Here is an 18,599-nt window from a genome sequence, read left to right as displayed (position 1 = left end):
CTGTGGTGGTAGGTAAAGAGATGTGGAAATATGGGGGAAGCAGTAGAAGGAACAGTCTGAGACATGTTGGACAAGGGAAAGGGTGGGAGCCTCCATAAGAAATGGATCTGGCATTTTGGACCTTTTAGCTTATTAAATAAAAATTGGTAAACTATATAATAGAGCTGTAATTCCATAAAGGGGATCTGGTGATGTCATAAAAACACTGAAAACCTAAAACAGAATTATGGCAGCATAATCCTAAATTTGGCTGTTTTATAACAAGTTGGACTGATCTTCCGCATGGCTTCTTCCCTGTTGTTCTGCCCCCTCTCGCTTCTTTCCTGCTACTCACTCCCTACCTTCTCTCCTCTATATTACCTCTGGGCCTGCTGTGTCCAAAACTCTACTTTAGAGAGTTATGTAGGTCATGCCAAACAAATGCCAGTAGTACCATCACATTATGTCACACTATGATATATATGATATAGAAAAACTCATAGGAATTTATTTAAAATTTTTGTAGTGGGTTTGGTTTTCCCTCTTCACCTGCAAACCCGGTGTTCTTTAGTTGTCATGAGTCTAACTGTATGTGGCTTGGAGAGAGCCATGAAAACCTCTTGCAATGATATAAAATAGCAATGTATACATAAAAATGTCACTAACATAAAGTCTATTATTTTAGACCATTCCTGGGCTGGAAGTGATTGCTGGTTCCCTTTGGAAAGTTCGGGAAACTCTCTTTCCAATTATATAAAGCAGCTGTGTCTAGCCCAGCAGGGTAGCAAGAAGTCATATTGTAAAGCTGTGACATTTTTAGAAAACTCTTACTGTCCTAGGTTAGAGTTTTGCTAATAGTGAATATGTAATTTGGCTAAAAGAGGGGAATTTTGCACATTTTGGGAAGAAAAGGAAATATTTATGTAACGAGTAGATTTAAAAAACAAACAGCAAAACCTGGCAGCTATTTGAAGTCGCTGTAGAGTTTGGACTATTAAAATAATTCCACGAAGATGGATTAGTGGGCAGAGAGCCAGTAAAGTGATCAAAAGCGCATGATAAATTCATTTATCATGTGGCTCTGCAGTTTGTTGAACGTATATGTCCATATAATGGTGGGTGTATGTATAATACATAGACATTTTGTTTGATTAAGAAAACATATGGAACCACCTTTTTAAAAGAAACATTTTCTTTATTATCTTTTTTTTTTTTTTTTTAGGTACAACGTAAGATACTAGAGAAGGAGATGAGCAGTCTTGGTCTTGACATGGCTGGTAAAGATGAAGTAAGACTTTTGCTAATTAAGTATTACAAATGTATGTTTGAAGAGTGAGGGTTTGAAAGTCCCATTGGAGTTGTGTGCTGAACTCCTTTTGGATGCCTTTGAAAATCCCCCTAAAATGTCAGTTACCTCTACAGTTGATAAACTGAGTGAACCAGACCATTAATTCATGTGTGGACATGCAGAACTTCTGTTGTTGCTTTATCTGGCTTGATTGATCTCTACTGTTAGGCCATGCTAGTTAACTAGAAAAGATTTCTTTGCCATCTTTTTTCAGAATGATATGCTTGTATAGGCACCGCTGTCTTATATTAGAACACCTCATGTGGGTGGGATTCCAGCTCTCCAGAATAAGCTTAACGTACAAGAGTCTACTTTGGGGATACAGAATTAAAGAGCAACAATTTTTAGTATTTTTAATTTTTGAGGACAAAATATTTATTAGGATAAATGCCCATTAAAAATGTGGCTTAAAGACAGTGACAGATTGAGCAGGCTAATCCATACATCAGCACCATAAATTACTGTTTTTTAAGTGAGACAAGGTGGGTGAGGTAATATCTTTCATTGGATCACTGTGTGTTGGGGAAAGAAGACATGCTTTCAGGCATACACAGAGCTCTTCTTCAGGCATGACTGTAAGTGCCTGACTAGCTCTTAGCAGGTAATGCAGTCGTGGAGTAAATTGTCCATCCCTGGATTTTGGGGGCCAACTTATTGTATCACAAGATCCCAGCACTCCTTTTTATACTCCTAATATAGCACAACCATATACAGAGGTCTCAGGTGAGACCCAAAGTCTTCAGATAATGAGGGGTTGAGATGTTAGGAATAATAAGTGGTGCCATTATACATTTGAAGTAAATACTCATGGTCTGCAGATCTTGGAATCCAGGTTTATTTAGGAGCCATACTTCCCAAAGGCCTGCTATCTCAGCCAGACTCTATAGAGGAAGGAGCCTAAGACTGGTGTGGAGCGATGCTGGTTGTCGTGACTTTGAAGCCTTTTCGTGCTTTATCATATAAAGCTACTGGTAGCTACCTTAGTCTGGGTTTCCCCACGGTGTAAAGTTTATTTTTGTTTGTTTTTGCTGAGCTGCTGCAATCTTTATTATCTGTTCACTTTTCTGAATGATATTTTTGAAGTCATCTACCTCAAAAGTCTGGCGCAGAAAGATAGACACTGTGGTATTTTAGGGGAATCAGTATGAGAATGTTGAATGAGTGATACTAAGTGCATTTTGGTGATGTTTTGCATAAGAATTGTTGGAAATACAGCAGAGAGCTTTGATCAACAGTGGACTTAAGGACTTTATCCAATGGTCTTTAGCTTAACGAGGAAGAGCCAAGAGTGCTGTATCACAGGAAGCCACAGGATGTCTTTTTACAGGGATTTTTAAATTATTCTATTTGAAATAGACAATAGCAACTCTAATGATTACTTTGTGAATTTCAGGCACATTACGTGGTCCAAGCAAGAAGATCCAGGAGTGTTACTAGGAAACGTAAACGTGAAGAATCTGAACCCCCTAAGTCTGCAGCACGCAGTCGCAGTTCCTCTCGCACACCACGTGACACTTCTGGTCTGCGAGATGCAAAGGTTTGTTTCAGTTCATTAATGTTATCTAAACTTTACAGTAACTGCTACAGTACATGGTCACATTTACAGATATTTTTAATAGAATATAGATGAGGATTTACTATTTGTACAAAGTTTCAAATGATTTTCAATGAAACTTTGCTCTGATCTCTTTTCGGTATATATTTTGTGGAGGGGATATGTCTGCTCTTCATGATTTAAAATCAGATATTGATCGGATTCCTTATGCACACTGAAAAATGACAACATATAAAGTAAAATGTAGTAATACAAAATGTTTAAAAATGTCTTTCACAAAACACACTTGGTAACACTCAGAATTTAATAAATTTATTTTTAGGCACCTGAGAAGGAAAGGCAATCTAAATTGAAATGGAATTCATTATTAACGTCACAAATCTCATAATCTGACACTTAAATTCTGTGTCTAAATGTTTAGATGCCCAAAGATCTCATTAGGTCACTCTTAATATATTTGGAAATAGGATGCTAGTCTGATTTCTTCTCATTGAAGGAATTTCTAACTGAACTAACTTCGTTTGGAAAGGAGATTTGTTTCCCCTTTGTCACTTTTTCTTACCTGTGGCCTTGAAAACCCTCTCTTTGTCTCTAACTGCGGAGATGATGGTTTGTGCTTGGCCTTGGTTTTGATATCTCCTTCCCGACATTCTGCAATTTGGGTTTGCTAGACTTTTAAATAGAATTTTGTTCAAGTTTCTTGCTGAGGAGAAGAAAGAAAGAATGAATCTTTCTTAAATGTTTGTTTCTGTTTCATATAGATGGTGAAGAAGGTTAAGACTATCATGAAGAATTCTCAAAAGAAAATGAATCGCTTGGGCAAGAAAGGAGAGGCAGATAGGCATGTGTTTGACCTTAAACCCAAACATTTACTGTCTGGCAAAAGGAAATCTGGTACAACACAGAGAAGATAAAAACATTTTTCTGAATTAAAACTACTTTGCTGTCCTGTTTGTTTTTTTCCTAATAAAATGTAGATTGTATAATCTGGAAACAAAAAATAATCATAAAGAAATTCAGAAATCTTTCCTTGGTAACTGTTTAGATTTAAATGTACAGAGGGAGAGTTTGACATTTTGGTTCCATAGGCCAAAGTGGGTTAGTAAGGCCATGGAAAGTGATCTGACTATCACCACTAGAACCAGAGTTTTGAATGGACATCAGATCGGCATCAGTCCAGATGAACCGTCTGAATGACTACAGAAGTTGAGGGTATTAAACCCAAATGGACTTGGGATGTTGTCATAAGAACTGTAACCGTAACGAGAAACTTTACATTAGCATGGCCAGTTAGAACGGCCTTAAGGATATTTTACATCCCAGTGGTTCCAAAAAATACATTGCCAATAACAAAATAACAGTAATATTTAGCATTATGCCACATGCACAGTATTACAAATAGCTTGTTATATAAGATTACATACTTATTCAGCACATGCAAAGCTGGAGACTTTAATAGTATCTTAAATTTTAAAAAAATCCAGTGCTTTAGAGCACTTACATTTTTTTTAATGATTGAAACATTTGCTTGTTTCTGAACCTAATTTGCATATGACCTGTTATAAATGAAAAATAGGCAAGAATATATGTTCTTTAGTAAATCAATAGGCTGTGTTATCTTTGTTCTCAGCTCAGAAGGAGCTTGTTTCATCCAGTGTGTTAGGGCATTTAATTTAATTTACACTGCAATGTAGAAGTATTTTTTTAAAATGAGGTACTTTTTGCAGTAATAGAGGTAAAACAAACCATTAAAGACTTCGTGTTGGGGAGTGTGTGCTTAGACTTTCCAAACTATAGAGGAGCACATAGCTAATTCTCTACAACCCTAAAATGAAATAGCAAGTATAATTTCTTCTGGCACTGGGAAAACTGTTGATGGTCAGAAGGGCTGAGTGATACTGGCTATCTCTGTCTGACAACCAAGCCCGTCTTCCCCGCCACGTCCCCTAACACACATGGTAGCCTCATTATGTATAGTATAAAGAAAAATGTGGATGTTAAAACCTCCAGCACTAGTATAAGGACATATTTTGGCATAAGAATTTGATTAAAATGTGTATAATAATTTAAAACTTGCAAGAGTATAATGTTTAGAAAGGGGAGACTAGAACTTTGCCTTTTACACCTTGGCCAAAATCAGGGCAAATTTAGCTACAGTACTTTTGTTCTGACATGTTGAAACTTTGGTCTTTGGCTTTCAGTATTTGTTCCAGACAAGATGTACTCTCCCAATTGCTGAATCTGCTATTTTTTATGCCAAAGAGATAATCTTGTCTTTAAGTAGTTGGCAGTGCCTTTCATCCCTTCATTTGAATTGGGATGGGAACTCTGTTGCATGAGTGGGATGTATTTTTTTTAATCTATTTGTTTAATGAATTGAATAAGCAGCATGCACTTTCCATTATTGAACTGTTTTTATAGTTAGTTTATTGTAACATCCCTCTACTATGGAGTAGAATGGTCTTCCCCATCTTTGGTTTCATTCTGATAATCAGACTTCGTGTAATATCTTCAAAAGCAGTTAATAGGACAGTTTTAGTGAAATATTTCTTTAGTTTAAGGGGGTATTCAGTGAAATGTCTCTAGATATACACAAATGCAATTTCAGCAGATGTCCTCTCCACTGATACTTCAGTTCCTGTTTTAATGTTAAAGAACATGATTAGCTTTCACTGACAATACAGTAGTGAAGCACTAGTTGCGATGGTTTGTACTGTTGAATTTCTTCCCCATTTTTTAATGTTAGTGAGACAAGTTGTGCGTTAAACATATTCCCTTCATTTCTGAAAAGCAGCAGATTTTTTGGCGGCTATGTTAATATAGTACTTCCCTAGAAGTGCAGGTTATTGTAAATTGAGTTTAGTTTTGTTTATATAAAAAAGCGTTTAAGCTGTTTTTGTAACAAAAGCACTGACCTGTGTTAAGATTAGTGGTTGTCTCGGGAATTTGTCTTCTTGCCAATGCTTTGGCAAAACTTTAGATTGGGTAATGTAACTGGCAATTGCATACTGTCACTTTTCTCCTGGAGTGGTTGCCAGCAGTTTTACCCACTGTGACTGTCAGGGTCCGATAGAGAAAAGACATAGATAACTCATGAAATTTTATTTTCTTATACTCCTACAATTACACTGACTTCATTGAAGCAGAATGGATTTTACAGAAGGCAGAATTTAATGTTCAGTTCTCAATGCTATTAGAGCTCTTACACTTAAGTTGTCTCAATTCAGATCCCACTGAGCAAAAAAGCTTATCTTCTAGTTTTGGTCTGAAAAAACTAGTACCTGAATAAACAATATTTTAGTTCATATGCTTTTAATATACATATCTTTACAGTAACATGTACTTCGTATTTAAAGGCAGGCCTTCAGGGTAAATGTTTGGCTTAATTTCACTATCTGCTCAGATTATTACCTAACTTGAGTAGAGCAGTATCAGCCCAAACAGCTCTCCTTCAAACCTCTCAATAATTCAAATCATAAGTGTGTTGATATTCCACCATGATCTGCTTGTATGAACTGTAGGCTCAGTTTCAGGGGGGTTTCAGTTCCATTTTGGTGCCCACGATGTAAATTGAAGGGGGAAAGGGAGGAAACTAAAGAACCAGGAAAACAGTTGACTAAAATTAGAAGTGAAGAACAGTGCCAATGGTGGCTTGACCCAAATCACAACCACTCTCAAAGGCTGATGTAGAGGACAATGTTTATTTTTGTCATCAGAGGAATTTTAGAAATGATGCTACCTAATCCTCTACAACACTTCAAGGCTGCTCGACTAAAGATAAGGGGGAAGATGTCATGGGGTCACAAGGTGTTACCTTTTTCTTGAAAGGTTTAGTTAAAGGTAGTATTGCTTTCTTTGCTTTCTGATTCTAATGGAGGACCCATAACCTAGTTTTACTGTCTTCCACTGTACAAGACTCCCATCACACCACCAATAGTAATTTTAAGTGCATTTAAGTTCAAAGAACTTAGTGAATTACCAAGGTTCTTATATTTGCATTCTAACAATGGTTAAGCTGCACTTCTTTCTGTGATCCTAAATGTCCTTTTAAGGACTGCAGTTAACAGCCTTGTCGTTCACTTTTTTTAGGCAAGAACAAACACATTTCCATTGTAGTTGCCCTGTATGAAAACATCTAAGTTGAAATTCCATTTTCTGCTTTAGAATACCAATAAAATGTTAAAATATTAAACTTAGTGGAAGTCTTCAGTGATATTAGTATTCTACTTCAAACTTATACAAAAGAGCAGAGGAACCAGTCACTCCAGGTGATTTTCATGTTACATACCCATGTGTTTGTGTAACTTACATTTTCAGAAGTTATAATGAGAATTTAAAGTATTACTGAGACTGACATAGTTGTGAAGTTTGATTTGTTTACTTTGTGCATTTGATGGCATTTCTCTAGTAAATCAGTTTTTTCCTTGATGAAAAACCTTAAAAGCAACAGAGGAATCAACAAGCCATAGTTTTTTTTATAAAAGATGAAGAGATGCTAGTTAAACGGTGTCCTTGAACTAGTATAAATACACATTGACAAAATTCCTTTAACCTACCTGCCTCCATAAACTGAGTTTGGAAGATGTGTCAGATTAATTGTAAGTGGCTGGGTGTCTACATCAGAAGTGGCACATATCTACCGTCACAGTGGAGACTGAACTGAATGGAGGTTTCAGAGTAGGAGCCATCTTAGTCTATTCGCAAAAAGAAAAGGAGTACTTATGGCACCTTAGAGTAACAAATTTATTTGAGCATAAGCTTTTGTGAGCTACGTGCATCTGATGAAGTGAGCTGTAGCTCACGAAAGCTTATGCTCAAATAAATTGGTTAGCCTCCAAGGTGCTACACGTACTCCTTTTCTTTGAACTAAATGTAGTTAGAGACTGGATTATCCTCCATGCATTAGAGAGCATCACTCCCAGTCAGGTTATAGGCACTGCATGGAAAGGCAATGCAGGGAAGCTTACTTTGCTGTTGCCTATTTGTGTTTATCTGATAAGCCGCATTAAATGTATTTCAGTGCCCCTCAAAATAAAGGTTTACAATTTCTTTTCTACACAGGCTTTCTATCTTAGTATTCATTAAGCCCCAAACAAGTTCATACTATACCTACTGTTACTTATAGTCATCAAGGTTGGCTTTATACTCAAAACTTTTTTCAGTACTGGGTAACACCACAGCTTGCCTGCTCTGAAAAGATGACTTAAGTTACCCATGGTGTCAGGCCAGCACTGCTGTTCAGCTGTAAATTAACACAAAAACCCACAACCCAACAGCCCTGCCCGCCCTGTCAAAAAAACACAAAAAACCCAGCCCAACTGCCACATCACTATGCATAGGAACAGAAATTCCTACAATAGGTACTGCTGATGTACCATTTTTGTCAGTATTCAAAACCTTAAGAATTAAAAGTTACCTTACTGCTATTAAGACAGCATCCCACTGTTATCCCTCACCACTACATTCACTTAGAGCTTTTTACATTCTGTGTATTTTTTCATGATCCACAAATCTATTTAAATTATGCAGGTTATCCCACCATTTAAAAAGAAAAGTCTCTGCAATTAATTTGAACCATGGAGTAATCTTGATTTCATTTTTTGATGCTTTTTCCAAGAGTTGTTTTAGTTCTTCCTGTGTCACATAACAGTAGCTTTTGATCTCATTCGGATCAGGATTCAGTGTTACATTCTTCTGCACAAACAAGATATAATCAATTTCATGTTCTCCCCAGATCCCATCAGAGCGGGCCTTGTAGTGAATTCGCGTTAGATAGGAGATTTCTTCTGGAGTTACCTAAAACCAAAATCCTTAATTAACTAATCAGCAGTAAGAGATAGGGAGATACAGGCAAGATATTTTAATTAATATATTTTGGAAGTGGAAAAAACAAGACCGTTATGCATCACCTTTCTGAAGGGACACTGTCAGTTTAAAAAACACTCCAACATACATTTTTGGTCTGGAAAAAAGTTTGAAGCTTATTTTTAATACACAGAGGCAAAAAAACACTTTTTTTTTGTCCAACTTGGTGCATGTGACAGCACTCCTGTTGAGTTGGCTTCATTGTTTCCCTATACACCAGTATGCTTTCTGGTTTTGTGTGGGTTTTTCTACATAGAAACAGAAGAAACATTTTTTAAATAGTGAAGTAATTATAAAAAAAACCCCAACACTGTCAGGGGACTCGGGCAGGTATCCTACTTGTTACCTCTTTCAACTTTCATAATTGACTAGGTACAGCAGCCCTACTCCTCATTGCCAATTTGTATTTTTAAAATCATTGTAATATTGTTGTCCAACTTTTTAAGGTTGGTGATTAAATGTCCTTTCCCATGTTAGTAAACAGAGGATTTAAACTGAAATGAAGTCTTACTTTGCACAATGTTATTTACTCTTTGCCTTATATTTAGGTTGAAGGAAGAAGTACTCTTGAAGGATCCTTTTTTTTTTTTGCGAACAATTTATTTTATTGCTCTGGTACTGTATCAAGGATTAAAGTATTTGGGTCCAGTTATGGGAGAGAGAGAGAACAGGATATTTTTCAACAAGTACCTCACAAACTTGTGTTCATTGTAGAATATAAAACACACCAAAGACAGCTAACAGTCAGTTGGGTTTCTTGGCAATGACTTTTAATTTACAGTAACTTACAATAGATGGCAATATTTATTTCAGATTCTTGTAAATAATTTTGATTTTAACACTGTATTTGGAATCCTATGTCTCTACTTTATGTGCTGCCTTCCAGGATCCTTTAGTAGGCAGTTGGACAAGACTTTTAGAATCTGGAAGACACTTGTGCCAATTGACTCACCAATATTTACATCTATTCCCTAAGCAACTGGACCTACAAGATTAAACAGTTTAATTCCTCTTCAGTGTAAGCTTTTGATTACAAATCCTAGCAGGTAGTTACTTTGTGCCAAATTCAAAAGTTTACTGTTCAACAATTTTTCTTCAGGTAAATTATTAATCTGTAGCGACACACTCTGTTACCTGTTCCAGAGGAATTCCTAACTCTGCTCTTAATCGCCTCTGTGCTGCTCTCCGAACACCATGGGCATTATTTTCTTCCAGTTCTAGTGGGGTGCTTAGTGGATGGCTGCAGCAAGTGTTGGTAAAACAATCTGTAAAAAGTTTGTGTACAGTCAATATTCAGAACAGCAAAATACATTGCAGAAATCTAGTATAGAACAGCTGCATCACCAGTCCGTTTGTTTTTTTAAAAAGATGTCTAAACACCCTCCACTTTAAAGCTTGAGCATTCTTTCCTACTCCCTTTGTTTGTGTTTGAGAAAAAACAGAAACAGATTTCCCCTAATCAAATATTTCTAACAGAAGTTAAAATTAACCTAACTTTGCATGTTAGTGCCTTATTTGTGCTGCATTATCACCTTGGATAACAAATGCTGTCCCCCCAGAGGATCTCATCTAGTGTTGCAAGATCAGCTGGCAAAACCCTCTGCATTGTTTATCCTGTAGACTTTACCTGGAGTGTCTAAAAGTTTGATTAACAACATGCTAGCCTGCTGCACACTAAGTATCTATGTGGACCCTGCTGCCACACACTGCCCCAGAGCGTTTTAATCTACTCCAGTTTCAAAATGGGGTAGATCAAGGTGCACCAGGGTCCGTATACATACTTAACCCATGCCAGGAGTAGATTCAAACCCTAGCTTGCTACAAACTTAGCAGTTGCATAGACAAGCCCTTAGACTGGTAGAAAAGAGCACCCACCCACTGCACTGAATGTTTTCACATTAATTACAGATATTGTAGCATGGTAAATGCTGCTTGGTGACCAAACCAGTCTAAATAATCATTAAAACCCAGGTGCAAAGCACTTAAACATATGTTTAAATCCTACTGACCTGAATGGGATTTAAAGCACATGCCTGACTGCTTTGACTGAAGCAGCAGTCTCATAATACAATGAGATTTTTCTGGAGCAGACAAGATTTAGACATTTTCAAGTCTAAGATGAGTTTCACAGTTCTAAATGGAAACAGGCATATTTAGGTTTCTCTGTAAGTTGTCTTGCCTATTGTTTTGACATTAATAAAGAACTAGAGGGTGAGAAAAAAGACCAAAGCATGAAAGGATACAAAGAGGGAGGTTGCAGGTGGCTGTGACGCTGGCAGGCCAGGTGCCAGTTCTTGCCAAAGCTCCAGGCATTAGCTAAAAACTGACAAACTCATAGCTATACAGACTGGACCATCTCGCTTATGTGTTAGTGTTGCTTAAAATCAGTATTAGTTTTCTAAGACTGTATTTAGTGCTTGCACCAAGGTTAGTCTATTTTTTTTCCAAGGTCCGAATTTCACGGTCAAGGTTCAGACTACAAAGAAACATTTTTCACACCACAGTAATAATAAGTATAAGTAGCAAATAAACAAATTTTGTGGTCCATTCAAAAGTGTCTGATAGTCTGGATTTGGCCCGCGGTCCGCCTATTGATTACCCCAGGCTTAGACTCTATAGTATGTTTGTTAGTTGCTGCATGCATTCATTTTATTTGTAATGTCTGTGTTTCATGCTGTAAGGAAATATATAAGTAAGCTTTATAACTTTGAAAATATTTGCTCTAAATTTGAACTCCGATGGGAAGAGTGTCTCCTGCCCACTCAGAATAACCATCAAAATCAGATGGGACATCAAGGAACAGTGCAATACAAAGGATTGGTGAAGGGCCCTATCACACCTTGGAAATGCTACATGCAAGGACACTCATCCTATGGAACTGGAGGCTGAATGAAGGAAATAAAACGAAGACTTAACAAAATTTTCCGTCTCTTTGCTATTTGAACTCTCACAGGGCCAGAGATCCCCAGGAGTTACATCTGGATCCACCCTGAAAGATACTTTAAATTGATAGATCACTACAGTTCTGTCACTCTTAGGACTTAGATTGCAACTCATTTGCATATATATGTTGGCTTGCTTTAACCTGCCAATAACGCTTATTTCTTCTTCCCACTTCATAAACTTTTAGTTAATTTGTTACAGAACTGCCTTCAGGTAAGAAATCTGATGAGGTTCAACAAGGACAAGTGCAGAGTCCTGCACTTAGGATGGAAGAATCCCATGCACCACTACAAACTAGGGACTGAATGGCTCAGCAGCAGTTCTGCAGAAAAGGACCTAGGGGTGACAGTGGATGAGAAGCTGGATATGAGTCAACAGTGTGCCCTTGTTGCCAAGAAGGCCAATGGCATTTTGGGATGTATAAGTAGGGGCATTACCAGCAGATCGAGAGACGTGATCGTTCCCCTCTATTCGACATTGGTGAGGCCTCATCTGGAGTACTGTGTCCAGTTTTGGGCCCCACACTCCAAAAAGGACGTGGAAAAATTGGGAAGCGTCCAGTGGAGGGCAACAAAAATGATTAGGGGTCTGGAACACGTGACTTATGAGGAGAGGCTGAGGGAACTGGGATTGTTTAGTCTGCGGAAGAGAAGAATGAGGGGGGATTTGATAGTTGCTTTCAACTACCTGAAAGGGGGTTCCAAAGAGGATGGATCTAGACTGTTCTCAGTGGTAGCTGATGACAGAACAAGGAGTAATGGTCTCAAGTTGCAGTGGGGGAGGTTTAGGTTGGATATTAGGAAAAGCTTTTTCACTAGGAGGGTGGTGAAGCACTGGAATGCGTTACCTAGGGAGGTGGTAGAATCTCCTTCCTTAGAAGTTTTTAACGTCAGTCTTGAGAAAGCCCTGGCTGGGATGATTTAATTGGGGATCGGTCCTGCTTTGAGCAGGGGTTTGGACTAGATGACCTCCTGAGGTCCCTTCCAACCCTGATATTCTATGATTCTATATTCTATTGTCTTTGACATGAGATCTAAAGTACCAGTTGATCTGGGGTAAGTGATTGGCTTCTTGGAACTGGGAGCAACCTGAATATTTTGGTGTAAGTGACCATTTATCACTAAGTCCAGCTTGCCTGGACAGCAAGATAGACTGGAGAGTCTAAGGGGACTGTGACTCCATGGAAACACTGATAGATACAGTGATCTAGGAGTTCACTTTTGTTAGTGGCTTGGTGAAATCTAATTATAGTACATACCAACAGTCTGGGGTGTCCGTTCTGTTTTTGACAATCTGCCCTGAGATATGCACACTCAGTTCGGAGCCTCTCTAGACCGTGCGATAGGGGCACGGTACCTTTTGATCAAAAGCAGTATTTTTGCTACCTTATGAGGGGGGTGGAAAGAGAACCACTAAAACAGCGGCGTCAAGTAAAAGGAGTCAGTTTTCAGATTCAACTCAGGATCGTCTTCCAACAGCTAAATATTTTTTTTCTTGAGAAACTTCAGTTGCACTTCTTTCCAAGTGGAATCTAAAGGATCAAATTCCATTTGCACAGATAGTTGCATGACTTTCCCACTTTGTTTTCTAGCTCTTCTGTATTGAAAAAGTTAGTTACAAGCACTCCCTGGACCTGCATAAACATGTCTGCACATGTCCTTGAACAATCTCTCCCAACAGGTCTCTAATCCATGCTATAATTATTCTCTAATGCAAGAAGCTGATGTGCCTATACATTGGCTTCATCCTCTGGAAAAGCCCAGAATTAATTAACTTTCTCTCCTCTCCCCAAGGAAACTGATCTTAAAGTCTGTAGAGGAAGTTATGGCGGGAAATGAAAGAGGGCACAAACACAGCTTTTTACCTTAGCATGAAATGTTTACATACGAACCTGGAAAAGTAATTTTAGCATCTGATCTCTGCTGCAATAGCAACTTATCTTCTGTATTGAATAAAAAAACACTGAAAGCTCGGTGCAATAATCCTAAAACAGACATAAGAACATGAGTATTATTCTTTGATATACAAGATTAAAAAAGAACTGCAAGTACAATAGCAAAGATCACGGAACCAGAATAGGTTCATCTTTGAAAGGTTTTTTTCCTCAATCTTATGTACTAGAAACTTTTCTTAAGAAGTGGAAAAAAAGAAACACTTTCGATTTTGTATTTTGACTTATGTTAAATGTTAGCTTTTCCTATTCCTACACATGCACAAATTTCTAAGTATCTGCTTCCAATATCTTATTGCAATTAAGCTCAATGTCTCTGAAGGAAGTTTATCTAAGGCATGTTTGGGCAAGTCACTACCGGGGCTTAGTCCTTATGTGAGATTTTATATCAGAGAGAGATAATGTAGAACAGTCTGTTAAAATCCCAAACTTTACTTTGGAAGGCATCCAGCTCTCAATAATGTGCATAGAATAAGTAGTAGAATGTAAAACCAGAACTTCCCCAGAAGTGTTAGCTCTCTGTCCTTCTCCAGGACAAGCTCCTTGTTACTGTGAGTACACAAAAGCAATCTGCAAACCTTACATGAAATACCATTTATTGGGCCACCAAAAATAAAAAGGATAAGCATTCAAGAAGTATACAGACTCTGTTTCTAGTAGACACAAACCAGCATATAAGATTGAGACAAATTCCCTTTTAACTCCCCTCTGTGAAGTGGTTATATTTTGCCGTTTGAAAAAATAAACCTACTCAAATAAAAGTTCAAAGACTTTTATTTTGTTATAATATATCTATTTGCTTATATCTTGTAAGTTAAAAAAAATCTAAGTGAGTCAAAAGCACCTTGCTAATGTTCACAGCCACATGTTCCTAGTACTATTATCTTTATTCTCGTTTCCTTATTGCCTCCAATTGTTTGTTGTTCCCACTGTAGCATCTTGCTTTAAAATTAGATTGTAAACTCTTCAAGGCCAGGTTTATGTTTATTTATATATATCACACAATTATTACCATGATTTCCTATCAATTTAAACTGTACCTTTATCAATGTTTTCATTCAGATGGCAATTTTTCTTGGTATCTGCACCAATCTTCTTGTCATTTTCATCAATAAGGATACACATCTCTGCCAAAAGCTGCACCTGCTGCTCATCAAGATTATCTGTGTTTACTTCAGGCATAGCTGTGGTACTTCTCTTTCTACTGAAAACAGTGATCAAAAGAGACAATCACTTGATGAGACTGAGGGCCAGCAAATTTAGAAGAAGTTAGAATATTTTGCACATCACATGTTCAGCCTTCAGAATTTGCTGCCATAGGTGGTAGACTCTAATACTGTGGATAGTTTTACAATAAGTTATAGTTATTATTTTGTTTAGAGAAGGATAAGCAAACTTTATTCTGATAAATGTAAATGGATTGGCACAGAGATGAAGGTATTGGCTACCCCACAATATGTACTGTACTGCAATATTAGCTAGATGCTTTATGGATTTTTGTCACTCTTCTCTGAAAGAGCAGGTATTAGCCCTAGAAGGACGCTGGATCTCTGATCTGATATAGGAAATCCTGCATCATATGGTACAGATCAGCTTGCCCAAACCAGATTCTGTGAACTAATCATATGGCCTGGACCACATGTACATATATGTATGTGAAAGGAGCACAGTTGCTTCCCAGATAGGAACTCCCAAGGACATGAAAGACAATGAGGCAATCTGGTAGATTCAAGGACTCAGTCTCCAACAAGTTACAAAGATGGTTTTGCCAAAGCTAGAGATTACCAGGTCAAAGGACTACAAATGGCTAAAAAGTAACATGACTCCTGCAAAGGAGGGTGGAGTTGCCAGACTGCCTAGGGCGGGGTGGCCAGCCTGTGGCTCTGGAGCTACATGAAGCTCTTAAGAAGTTAAGATGCGGCTCCTTTTATAGGCACCGACTCCGGGGGTGGAGCTACAGGCGCCAACTTTCCAATGTGCCGGGGGTGCTCACTGCTCAACCCCTGGCCCTGCCACAGGCCTTGCCTCCACTCTGCCCCCTCCCCAGAGCCTGCCATGCCCTCACTCCTCCCCGGGAGGCGCTAGGAGGGAGGAGCTGATGGGGAGCTACTGACCTATTACTGTGGCTCTTTGGCAATGTACACTGGTAAATTCTGGCTCAGGTTGGCCACCCCTGGCTTTGGGGGTTGTCAGTAAGCTCTGAGTAGGGAGACGAGCTGAGACAGAGAGAAGCTCAATGGAAGACACTATAAGAAGTCATATCTACCAGGGTCTCCATGCGAAAGATGGTTAAAAATCTGATAAGGTAAACATGTACAATCTGTTTTAAGATTTTTTTTTTTATGAAATGCTTGCTTTAAGGAGGTTGTTTGGTCACTGATTTACCATTGTCATTGCCCCACAGAGGGAACAGAATTGCAGTCTGGACATAAATCAGATCTGCTGAGATAATCACAGTTCATACACAGAAAAATGCAACCTAGGGCCCTGTCAGAGTGGGAGAATTGCATGATTCCACCCTGAGAGACACATGACAACTACAGACCCGAAACCAAGAGGGTGCGTGCTCAGAGTGTACATCTACACTGTGATAAAAATAACTCACAGAACTGGGTCTTAGAGCCAAGGTCAGCTGACTTAGTCTAATAGAAATTGAGCTGTGGGGCTAAAAATTCCAGTATAGATGATCAGGCTTGGACTGGAGCCAGGGTTCTGAGACCACTATGAGATGTCTTATCGCAGTGTAGCAATAACGAGACAGAGCAGAGAGCAGGAGTCTGAGGTGCAGTATGCCCAGAAACTAACATGAGGCAGTGGATTCTAAACAATTTTCTAATTAAATACCTTTTTCATCCTGTTTTTTTCCTGCGCCCAAAGTGCTGCACGATCTGCCCAAGACGTGATAAGTTTGTATAGAGACTTTACTAGTGCTACAAATCAATTTATACTTTTAAAAAAATTAAAGTTAGTTATAGGTGATTCGTCTGCCCCTAAGGCTCCTACAAATGACTGAGGGTTTTACAGTCACCTTTTGCTATTTTAAAAAATTGTTTCATTTTTGCTTTGTGACAAACCCACACTACCGAGTGGAAACAGTGATGACGACTAGACAACAAATACCATCAAATGTATCAAGGAAATATTTTCCTTTAATCTCCCTCAGTTACAGGGACTCTTCAGTATTGCCAGCAACACTGAGAAGCTGGTCTCCGACTGAGGTATGATTTAAGATGATGGTGACAACAACCCTTCAGAGAGATCATCCAAATTCTCTATGAGAAGGCTGGTCCCACTGCAACAGTGCCAGCCTCACACACCAACCTACGCAATCGCAAGAAAACACCCAGCACAGAAAGATACTCCTGGGGCCTCAGGCTGGGACCAGATGATGTGGATGAGGAGTTACAGCTAAAGAGAAGATTCACCCGCACTAGAAAGAGCCGGGGTGTAAAAGGCCCTTCCACGCAAAATCCCCTCAACCCCACCTCCATCCCCCTAAGCCCCTGTTCCCCTGACACTCCCAACCCCACCCCAATCCCCAATATCACCCATCCTCCCTCCCCCGACACCCCATCCCCAATCCCAGAGAGCTCAGTAGCAGATCCTATAGGAAGTTAGATAAAGAGATTGGGAGACATTGGTGTGAGACCCCCCCAACCCTGACACCCCCATCCTCTTAATTCCTGACACCCTCCGTTCCTGTCTCCCAGCATCCCCACCACCATCCTGCTATCCCCGATACCCCCATCCTCCTGTCCCCCTGACATCCCCACCCCCATCCTCCTAACCCCCCCAACACCCCCACTTCTGTCCCCCCAACATCCCCTCATCCTCCTAACCCCCCCACCCCATCTTCATATCCCCTGACATCCCCACTCCCGTCCCCCGCGACATCCCCTCCCCGTATCCTCCTACCCCCTGACACCCCCACCCTCCTGTCCCCTGACACTCCCACTCCCGTCCCCACAACATCCCCTCCCCATATCCTCCTACCCCGACACCCCCACTCCCGTCCCCCGTGACATCCCCACCCCGTAGCCTCCTACCCCCTGACACCCCCACTCCCGTCCCCCGCAACATCCCCTCCCCGTAGCCTCCTACCCCCTGACACCCCCACCCTCCTGTCCCCTGACACTCCCACTCCCGTCCCCACAACATCCCCTCCCCATATCCTCCTACCCCGACACCCCCACTCCCGTCCCCCGTGACATCCCCACCCCGTAGCCTCCTACCCCCTGACACCCCCACTCCCGTCCCCCGTGACATCCCCTCCCCGTATCCTCCTACCCCGACACCCCCACCCTCCTGTCCCCTGACACCCCCACTCCCGTCCCCCGTGACATCCCCACCCCGTAGCCTCCTACCCCCTGACACCCCCACTCCCGTCCCCCGCGACATCCCCTCCCCGTATCCTCCTACCCCCTGACACCCCCACCCTCCTGTCCCCTGACACCCCCACTCCCGTCCCCTGCGACATCCCCACCCCGTAGCCTCCTACCTCCCGACACCCCCACCCTCCTGTCCCCTGACACCCCCACTCCCGTCCCCACAACATCCCCTCATCCTCCTACCCCCCGCCTCCCCCGCATACTCTACTTCACCACCCCCTGTCCAGACCATGCCCAAGGTCTGCTCCCGTTAGCGCCCCGCCCCGCCGCTCCGTTTCCATTACTCCCTCCGCCATCGCCCCCCCCGGCCAGAGACGCTGCGGCAGGCGCCGCCGCTGCACTCACCCCGCGGGGCTGTCGGCCCGGGCCTCCTGTCCCAGCAGGCTCCCGGCGGCCAGTCGCGAGGCGTGAGAGCGCGCGGCGCCCCTGCCACCCACAGCCGCCACAAACCCGCACAGCGCGCGCCACATCGCCCGTCACCCCGCTCCCGCCAATAGCAGCACCGGGAAAGCCGCACGTCACCGCATCGCCCGATCGCGCCACCGCGCCTCGGCTTAGGGCCCCGCGTAC

At 40.8% G+C, this 18,599-nt stretch overlaps 2 protein-coding genes across 4 annotated transcripts in view; one reads left to right on the top strand and one right to left on the bottom strand.

Moving 5' to 3' along the window:
• Positions 1 to 7,074, top strand: part of GTPBP4 (GTP binding protein 4) — a 23,563-nt gene extending 16,489 nt beyond the window's left edge. Inside the window, exons 15-17 of the mRNA XM_037891018.2 lie at positions 1,202 to 1,267; positions 2,721 to 2,864; positions 3,644 to 7,074. Coding sequence (XP_037746946.1) covers positions 1,202 to 1,267; positions 2,721 to 2,864; positions 3,644 to 3,796 — 363 coding nt within the window. The 3' untranslated portion in view covers positions 3,797 to 7,074. The remainder of the gene's footprint in view (positions 1 to 1,201; positions 1,268 to 2,720; positions 2,865 to 3,643) is intronic.
• On the bottom strand, positions 5,970 to 18,599 carry IDI1 (isopentenyl-diphosphate delta isomerase 1). 3 transcript variants are annotated; one of them, XM_037891020.2, is made up of 5 exons: positions 18,375 to 18,599; positions 14,682 to 14,845; positions 13,582 to 13,674; positions 9,882 to 10,012; positions 5,970 to 8,678 (listed from the first exon to the last, which is right to left on the bottom strand). In XM_037891020.2, the coding sequence occupies exons 1-5, from the start codon at positions 18,497 to 18,499 to the stop codon at positions 8,361 to 8,363; spliced, it is 831 nt and encodes a 276-aa protein (XP_037746948.1). In that variant the 5' UTR covers positions 18,500 to 18,599; the 3' UTR covers positions 5,970 to 8,360. The 3 variants fall into 3 exon arrangements, with proteins under 3 accessions (XP_037746948.1, XP_037746949.1, XP_037746951.1); XM_037891021.2 differs by having other exon boundaries at positions 14,682 to 14,842; XM_037891023.2 differs by lacking the exon at positions 18,375 to 18,599 and adding an exon at positions 16,486 to 16,509.

This window comes from Chelonia mydas, chromosome 2 (genome assembly GCF_015237465.2).
Source record: "Chelonia mydas isolate rCheMyd1 chromosome 2, rCheMyd1.pri.v2, whole genome shotgun sequence".
NCBI lineage: Eukaryota > Metazoa > Chordata > Testudines > Cheloniidae > Chelonia > Chelonia mydas.
Note: the sequence above shows the minus strand (reverse complement) of the source record. Positions and strands in the feature narration are given on the sequence as shown.

Bases quoted from the DNA above. Each gene is read 5' to 3' on its own strand.
- IDI1 (XM_037891020.2), bottom strand. From the start codon at position 18,499: ATGTGGCGCGCGCTGTGCGGGTTTGTGGCGGCTGTGGGTGGCAGGGGC. The intron at 10,013-13,581 runs GTTCGTATGTAA...AACTTTTTACAG, and splicing joins TGCTAAAATTACTTTTCCAG to ATTGTTTTACCAACACTTGC. The intron at 8,679-9,881 runs GTAACAGAGTGT...TTTTGGTTTTAG, and splicing joins TAGGAATTCCTCTGGAACAG to GTAACTCCAGAAGAAATCTC.